We start from the raw sequence: 9,115 nt of genomic DNA, 5'->3' as shown, positions 1-9,115 counted from the left end.
TATGTTGATTATCGATAATTCATGAAATTGTCATGTGATTATGTGTATGATCTATATCATGACAATGAAAGTGAGAAAATAGGTTGTGATAATAAAAGATTGTATTAGAAATTGATTTGTGTTTGAAACGTGTGCTGAGAACCGCAACAGAAAAGTGACACATTTTACGGTTTTTAGCATAATTAATTGAGTATTAGTCCAAATGACTTGAGAACAATTTCATTGGAAAGCTAATACATAGTACTAAAATTTTCATGTATTGAGTTTTGTCCAAATCCATTTGGAAATAGGGGCAAAATCATCTCGAAGGGTATCGTGTGCGTTGCAGTTCATGCACTGACACATTTTGTGAGAATGAGAATAACTCTCGCATCCAATATCCAAATTGAGTGAGATCAGTGTCAAATGAAAGCCAAGACATAGATCTACAACTTTCATGCTTACCACTTTTGCTAATGCGGAACCTAAAATAGCGTTTCAGACACCTGCGCACGGCGTCCTGTTATGAACGATATAAGAGGTGATAAAGATGATATTTTCAGAACATATCTCCTTCTTCCTCTGAAGCTTCGAAGAGAAAAGTTAGAAATCAAATTCAAACGTACGAATATACCTTGAAACGCTATCAGAACTCAAAAAAAATTATATATTTGGAATCCTCGCATCGAGAGCTTTCTTTTGAGGTATGTTTCTTCAAGTTTCAGCACATTTATTTATTGAAGTGCTGGAATAGCATGTATTTGAAGTCAAGATACATATATGCGACAGAATAACCGACAAGAAACTCTTATTCGAAGTCGAAATTGAATTATGTTATGATTTCAATTTGATATTAATTTTCAAAGTTTCAAAAGATTTTTGAAATTTATTTTTTTTATTTTGAATGATGTTATTGATTGAAATGAATATGTTATTTGATACCCCAATAAGGATTCGGATCATCATTAACCCAGTTTATTACTTGGATAGTCCGAATGAAAACCACTTGCCGGGTACTCTCCTCAAATACCAGGGCACTATGCCTCTTCCCGGGCAATCATCATCATCAACCCGGGCTCTTGAGCCAATAGCCGGGATCTTAAGCCAACACCCAGGTACCCTATTACTCGGGCCACCTCGAGAATTGCACCGCACTCGAGTATGATTGATACAGGCCGTCTAATCTTTCAGAACTACTTGGGCTTGGAGTGTCCTAGAAGTCATCAGAAGCTACAAGTATGGGCAGCCGACTTGCCATACTTAATAGGTGGCACGGGAATTGAGGTACCTACACCATTTTTCTACTATAAATAGTAGGTATTAATGTCATTTATAGAGTCTGAAATCCTTCAACTCTCAAGAACTTACATATTTTCTCAAATATTGCTTGTGTTCATCTGAAAACCTGCTGACTTTAGCACGGAGTGGCTACGCCGGACACCCCTCTGGCGCCCATTCACGGATTTCTTTCTTAGTTGCAGATGTTGTTGCCGCCATCATCTTCACTCAAATTCTCAAACACTAAAAATTATTGATTTGATCCGTTGGAGCTCCTTACCCGGCTCATCCATTTCAGCGAGATCACATCATTGGCGCCGTCTGTGAGAACTCGAGACTAAGACATTGATATGGCTCATACGCGAAGAACTAACCAGGATAATTCCCAGGTTCAGGGTGATAATGCGCGTACTTTGGGACAAGGTAGTGGTGGTGCTCCTCCTACAGGACCCAATCTTATTACCACGACCCCGGAGGATTCAGCTAGAATGGTCTCTGAGGCGGTGAATAAGGCCATGGCCCGTAGAAATCATTCACGCCAGGCTACTCCTCCGAGAGAAGAGCAGGAGAATGAGCAGGAGCTGCAGCAGGAGTTGAGGGAGGAGGAAATGAGGAGAGAGGATGAGGAATCTAGTGCCGGGTCCAAATCTCCATTTGTAGCGGAAGAATTGTTGGAACTCAGGCAAAAGATGAAGGTCCTGGAAGGGCAGTTGGAGAGCCGGAGTACTTCCCGGGAAATCACCAAAGGATGCCCATTTGCTGAAGCCATTATTTGGGAACCTCTTCCCGGGAACTTCAAATCTGCCAAAATAAAAGATTACGATGGCAATGCAGACCCCGAGGAGCACCTGGCCAGATTTGAAAATATGGCCATGTTTCACTGTTACGTTGATCGAATCAAGTGTAAGGTGTTACTAACAACATTGATGGATTCTGCTCAGAGATGGTTTGAGGGGTTGGCTCCTCAAAGTATTAGTTCTTTCAAATACTTCCAGAAGGTGTTTTCGCACCATTTCTGCAGCAGTAAAAAATACAAAAAGACTGTTTTTAGTCTTTTCGAAGTCAAACAGAGCCCGGAAGAGAGCTTAAGGGCTTACATCAGAAGATTTAATAGAGTGGCTCTGGATGTCCCTACTTGTGCTACTGAGACAAAGACGACTGCATTCACCCAAGGCTTGAGAGAGGGTGAATTTTTTAAGTCATTGACCAAGAAAGTGCCCGGAGACTTCGAAAACTTATTATCCCGGACAGAAAAATACATTAATATGGAGGAAGCCCATAAGCAGAAGAGAGAGGCTGTGAGGAAGGAGAGAGGGGAACGAGTATCTAAGCTCGAGGAGAAGGGACAGAGAAGGGGTAATCTAGGACATGTTTCTCACCATGTTCGTTTAAAGATTGCTCTGGAGAGGGATGTCCAGGAATGCAGTAGAGATTTGGCCCTGAACTATCAACTGTCTCGACCTGAGAAGAGAGGATTTTGCACTTTCCACAAAATGTTTTATGACAACACCGAGGACTGTAAAACATTGAAGGGAGACTATGCCTTACCTTCCGCCCCGGGACCCAGTCAAGCCAACAAAAGGCCGAGATCACTTTCATCGACATCTCGGCAGCCAGGGTCCAGTGCCCGAGGAGGAGGTGTAAGAAGTAATCCGAGGAGTGAGCCCGGGAGAAGGAGAGAACCTGAGCCTGAGAGAAAAAAGAATTTGCCCCCCGCTATGGACTTGATTAAAATGATATCAGGGAGTCTCCACTGGTGGAGACTCCAACCGGGCGAGGAAGTCAAGAAGTAGGAGGGATTGTATGGAGGTGGAAGGGGCGAGGAAAAATGAGGCGGTGATCAGTTTCGGTCCGGAAGATTTAAAGGAGGTGAATCTATCCCATAATGACGCCCTGGTTATCCAAGCCCGGGTAGTCAATTATGATATTTTGAGAGTCTTCGTTGACTCGGGCAGCTCTGCTAATGTTGTCTTTAAAGACGCCTTCATGCAAATGGATTCGCAGGGCTATCACTTGGAAGCTGTAGAGACTGCACTCTTTGGCTTTGCTGGCCACGTGGTGTACCCGGAATGGGAAATTGTGTTGCCACTAACACTGGGCTCCCCAGATCTTAAAAAGACGGTGATGACTTTTTTTACTGTGGTGGACTCCCCATCATCATACAACACCATTCTGGGGAGGCAGGCTATGAACGAATTAAAAGCCGTGGCATCCACCTACAACCAGAAGATCAAATTTCCTGTGGGAGCCCGGGTAAGAGATGTCCGGGGAGATCAACCTTCTTCACGAAAATGCTATGTGGAAGCAGTTCGTGCTGATCAGAGCGAAACCAGGAGGGAAGGGAAGAAACTGAGAGTTGATGAAGTGAGAGGAAGAGTATTGGAGAAGGGAGAGGTTCATTTTTGGCTGAGGAAGAGAAGGAGGTGATAGAAGTCGGGCCAGGCCAGAAAATCCGGGTGGCTCGGGACCTCAGTGCATCCACCCGGGTTAGTTTGATCAATTGTTTAAAAGCTAATATTTATGTGTTTGCCTGGTCCCAGCAGGAGTTGACATGGATCTCACCCCTGATATCGGAGCATCAATTGAATATTCTCCCGGGATCTCACCCAGTGAAACAGAAGAAGAGGCACTTTGGTCCTGAAAATGACAAAGTTATTGATGAACAGGTAAAGGATATGCTGAAGGCCGGCCACATTCGAGAAATCCAATTTCCTACATGGCTTTCGAATGTGGTGCTGGTACCTAAGTCCACCGGGAAGTGGAGAATGTGCGTAGATTTCCGCGAACTCAATAAAGCTTGCCCCAAAAACCATTACTGTAACGTCCCGAAAATTTGAAGGGTCACGTAAACCACATTCATGCAAATTATTAAATTTCTTTAGTATTTTATTAAATTTTTTTAAAGCATAAAATTCATGTTTATTTTATTAATTTGTGTTTAATTATTTTTATGCATTTTATACATAATTCACGCATGATAGAATTTATTCCATACATTTTATAAGTTCATGCATTAGATTTTTTTTAAGTTGCATTTCACGCTCGAACGAGGAACGGAGGTCGGGGAATTATCAGAAAAATTATTTTATTACACGATTAATTTTTATTAATTAATATAAGATGTTTTAAAGGTATTTTTCTAAGATTGGGATTTATTGGGTATTTTCACCCGCATAATTTTAATTTTTAACGGTACGTAAATTTTATCGAATCGAGGGACTTTTTGAAGGTTCGGCTAATATTTTCAAAAACTTTTCAACACGAAATATTTTTCAGGAGTGTGTTTGGATTTAATGGACTAATTTTTAAGATTATTGTGCTTAAACTCTTTTAATTTAAAATAAAAACTAATTAATCTAATTGTTAATGATACATTAATAGTTAAATAACCCTACATCTTTTAATTTACAATTCAACAACCGGCACACTTCCTTTTCAACTATCATTGTTTCTTTTTCCCTTCATTAAATAGATATGGGTGTCTCGGTTCTACACTTGTCCTTGCAAAGAAAACTTCATCTTGAATCCTTCACATCAGTTTTGCTCTACAAACATCTAAGGCACGCTTCGTACTTGTTCTTTTCTGCATCATACACGTTTATATGCTGTTGATTGGGTTCATGTGTGAAAATTTTCGATCTAAGCCTTTACATGAAGAATTTTCGGTTTTTACGTGTGTTCTTGCATTCCATGCTTTTCTATTCACGTTTTCTTGTTTGTTGTTGCAAAAGGGGGCTGCTATGAGGTGTGGCTGAAGGTTTAGGGACGAAATTATTGCTGTAAGTAGGCTGGAGTCCTTGGAGCGCAGGTTTTAGTGAGAGCCGAGATGAGTTCTTGGGTGTGTTAGCATGTCAGTGAGGAGATCGAAGCATATATAAGGACCGACGGTGCAAGGGCCTAGCCGAGTCATGGATCAGACCCTGGTGGGTCTGAACCACAGCCTAGGAGGGCTCAACCATTGCTGGGAGGAGTCATGAAGTCGATCGAGCTTGGGGGCAGCAAGTTGGTCGCAAGGTGAGCTTTGGGGTGGCTGTGGGTAGGCGAACTATGCTGCGTGCATGGGAGGGTATCCGTGGAGCCTTTGCGTCCAGTAGGGTCCTAGAGTGGCCTTAGTGTGGTCGAGTCATGGCTGGTCGTAGGTGGGGCGGTCTAGGTTGGTGAATAGCTCGAGTGGGTGCACAAGCTTTAAGTTGGGTAACTTGCTGGATTTTGCCATCAGCTTTTCCAGGAGGGTTTTGGTATTTAAGAGCTCAATTTTAGGGTTGTTAGGATCTTTTGAGAGTTTATAAGGTGTGGTAAAAAGTTGGGAAAGTTTTGGTTAAATTTCGGTTCCATTCGGGTTAAAATCGGGACCACGGTTCAAGTTTTAAAACAATTCGGTTAAGTTATGAAATGAGCTCGAGTTTATGTCTAGGAATGCTTATAAATATGTTTTGGGATATTTTTAGGAGTTTGGTAAGATTCGGATCAAAATAATGAGTTTTGGAATTATCCGGGATTTAATCACTGCACGAAACGTTAATTAAAGGATTAATTGAAACGCCTATATTTAAGCTTAATAAAATTATGAGAAATTATATTTAAACTCAAATAATTATTAGAAGTCTAAGTTTTTAATTTGGAAATTTTATGCTAAGGTTTGGTTTAATTCGGGATTAAAACGTATTAATTAATAGGTTATAGTAAAATATTAATTTAAAAGTCATCGATTTAAGCCAAATAAAATATGAGAAAATTCATGTAGGATTAAATAATTATTTAGGACATGTCAGAGTCAATGGAATTAAGAAAATGTCAAAAACGTGAAATTTTACGTCTGGGGCAAAATGGTAATTTTTGGGTTTCTAGGGGCAAAATGGTCATTTTGCATCCGGGGTTAGATGTTTGTCCTGGCAGCGCCCTGAGCACAAATTTATGATATTTTAAATGTTCATGCATCATGATCACGATTTTAAGATTTTATGAAGATATACGTCGCATGCTTGGATTTAAGAAAAATTGCATTTATTCAAGATTTTTTTATAAGTGATGAAAATGATAATGTTTTGAATGATGGGAATTAGTTGTGGCTATCGAAGTATATGTAAAATGTTAAGACGTATATGTAAATGCTGATGATGAGGCCTAGGCACAGTGGATGGGTGATCCTGTCACTGATGTCCGACAGCCGCCGGGTACCGCGGTTCTATGTATGATGGATCCATCGTAAATGATGATTTACGATAGTCACCTCAACGAATTGAATTCACCAATGATAAATGTTGAAAGATGAATGATGAACGATGAATGATGAACGATGAATGATGAACGATAAATGAATGAAGAATGATGATTAACGATGAGCTGTTTTGACACGTCATGATTTTACACGCAACGTTTACGTTACGCTTTTAAAGTTCATGAAAGATTACATTTTTAAAGTTCATGAAAGGTATGTTGAGTATGATATTTTTCACTGCTGTGTGCTATGTATATGTATTTGCTATTAACGGTGCTGGTGTGTTGAGTCTTTAGACTCACTAGGCGTGTGTGATGCAGGTGAGTTTCATAATGATTAGACTTGAGGTGCCGAACTCTGAGTAGGCAGACCTGGTGTTTGGTGACATGACCCGAGGACCACATGTTTTTCGCATTATGATTTATGAGATTTGAGAGGAAATGAATATTTTAATACGTTGATGATTTTTAAGATTTTTATATGTTTATGGTGACGTGTTTTGAGGACCCGGGCTCTAACTCGATTTTTTTTGGGATTAACTGGATATTTGCTAGAAAATGTGGGTCGTAAAACAAAATTTATTTTAAACATTGTATCAAATGTCCATAGATCATACACAACAACATCTTTATTCATTCTAGCATAAATAGATACAAGTCTTGTTCTATTTCCATCATACAACTAGAGTTCACAACATACTACATATTAAAAGTAAAAATTCCTAGTTCCTCTTCTTGGCCCGTGATCTCCACGCTATCTTGTCCTCTCATCTCTGTCTCGACCCAGATCCTGTCCCACCTGTCGTTATGCACACATACAGACACAACAACAGCCGGATACTCCAGTGGGAACAAATCCCAGTATAAAACATGTATACATGCATATCATGCAAGGGAATACAAACCATAATACATGAATATACAAAATAAAACATGAACATACTATCATGAATGAAGTCAATAATAACATGTTCCACATAGTCTATGAATCATGAACAATAGAAAACAATCAACTAAAAATCCAACTCATATCTTGGACTTGACTCTTGTCTAACTCTAGGGATCCCGGTGTGAATAAGACGTCACAGTCTGCCACCTATCCTCCCAATCGGGGTGACAGTACGTCTTATTCCTAGACTTCTGTCCTATCTGTACTGAATGTCTACAATCGGAGTAAATCTGCTCCTATGCGTCCATAACACCGAACATCTAGAAATTTGGCAAATCTGCCAATGATTTTCCTATCTTAATGCTTGGATATACATCTATAAACAAAGCATAAGCATAACAAGATATAAACAAAAATCTAATATGTGATTTTGGGAAACTCAAATCAAATCTAATTCGAGTTGTATCTTCCCGAATTCACATGAATTATACCTTTCTTGTCGTAGTCTTTATCTAGGTCGAAATCTCGAAGGCGAATCAGACAATATCAACTCTGAAATAACAATGTTGAAATGTCAAATATCATTCCACAACTCAATTCAACACATGTATGAATCAATAATTAATCTTGATACAATTCGACGGCATAGCGGCGTAGTTTCTCGATACCGATCAACTCAATAACAATAGCCAACACAAAAACCATATCATCAACTCATAATCATCAAAATATATGCATCAAGCCCTCTAAATCGGTATAACTTCATACACATATATGCTGGAATCTAAACAATCTCATATTATAACTGTTCTTCGATTCGTTTGTAATTCTACGATCATCACAATCATGGGAACACAAAATAGAAATCAAATCTGATTTCTTTCAACATATATATATCGAACCATGCTGAAAATAAACCATACTTACATCTTTTTGAAGCTTACGATGCAAAGAACACAAATCTGAACTCGGAATTAAAATCGAATGAGTGGATCTTGGACAAGCTAATTTCTAAGCTAGAAGAAACTTGGAGAATTCTTTCATGGAACTCTCGGCCTTTGCTGCTGGAAAAGGAAGGAAGTGAAGACAACTCAACCTATATGCATGGCCTAGGACAAGTGTTATTATTTTTCAATAAACACGTCGCACCGCAGGTGCGGTAGCATTTCACCGCGGTTGCGCCTAGCTCTCGGCCTCCCTTTCAATTTTCCAAATTCGACGACCGCGGGTGCGGTCAATTCTGCACCGCGGGTGCACTCTCACTTGGACCGCAGGTGCGGTGTCCCTTCGGCATCACCTTCATAAATTCAGAATTAAACAACCGCAGATGCGGTTCTGTCTAAGTCGCAGGTGCGGTCTCCATTTCCTACAACACTTCATAATTTCATTCTACCGACCTACAATCTCAGGCCCTTACATTTCTCCCCCTCTTAGATAAAAGTTCGTCCTCGAACCCGCAGGCAATCAATCAAAATATATACCAGATGCAATATACTCAAAATTGATTAAATACTCACATCATGAAAATAGCTCGGGATATCTCTGTCTCATCTCTAATTCTGTCTCCCAAGTCGCTTTTTCAGTGCCATGACGACTCCAGTGGACTTATACTAGCGGAATAGTCTTCGTTCTGAGCTGTTTTTCTTTTCAATCCAAAATCTGTATTGGTTGCTCAATATAACTCAGTGTATCGTCAAACTTGTCCTCATCAGGCTGAATGACATGAGAAGCATCAGACATGTATCTGCGCAG

General features: G+C 39.9%; 1 protein-coding gene across 1 annotated transcript; it reads left to right on the top strand.

Moving 5' to 3' along the window:
- The first annotated feature begins 3,060 nt into the window (after positions 1-3,060).
- Positions 3,061-4,094, top strand: LOC142520213 (uncharacterized). The gene is made up of 2 exons (XM_075623214.1): positions 3,061-3,651; positions 3,798-4,094. The coding sequence occupies exons 1-2, from the start codon at positions 3,061-3,063 to the stop codon at positions 4,092-4,094; spliced, it is 888 nt and encodes a 295-aa protein (XP_075479329.1).
- The last annotated feature ends 5,021 nt before the right edge of the window (positions 4,095-9,115 follow it).

The sequence above is a fragment of the Primulina tabacum genome, chromosome 12, assembly GCF_025594145.1.
Source record: "Primulina tabacum isolate GXHZ01 chromosome 12, ASM2559414v2, whole genome shotgun sequence".
Lineage (NCBI taxonomy): Eukaryota > Viridiplantae > Streptophyta > Magnoliopsida > Lamiales > Gesneriaceae > Primulina > Primulina tabacum.
Note: the sequence above shows the minus strand (reverse complement) of the source record. Positions and strands in the feature narration are given on the sequence as shown.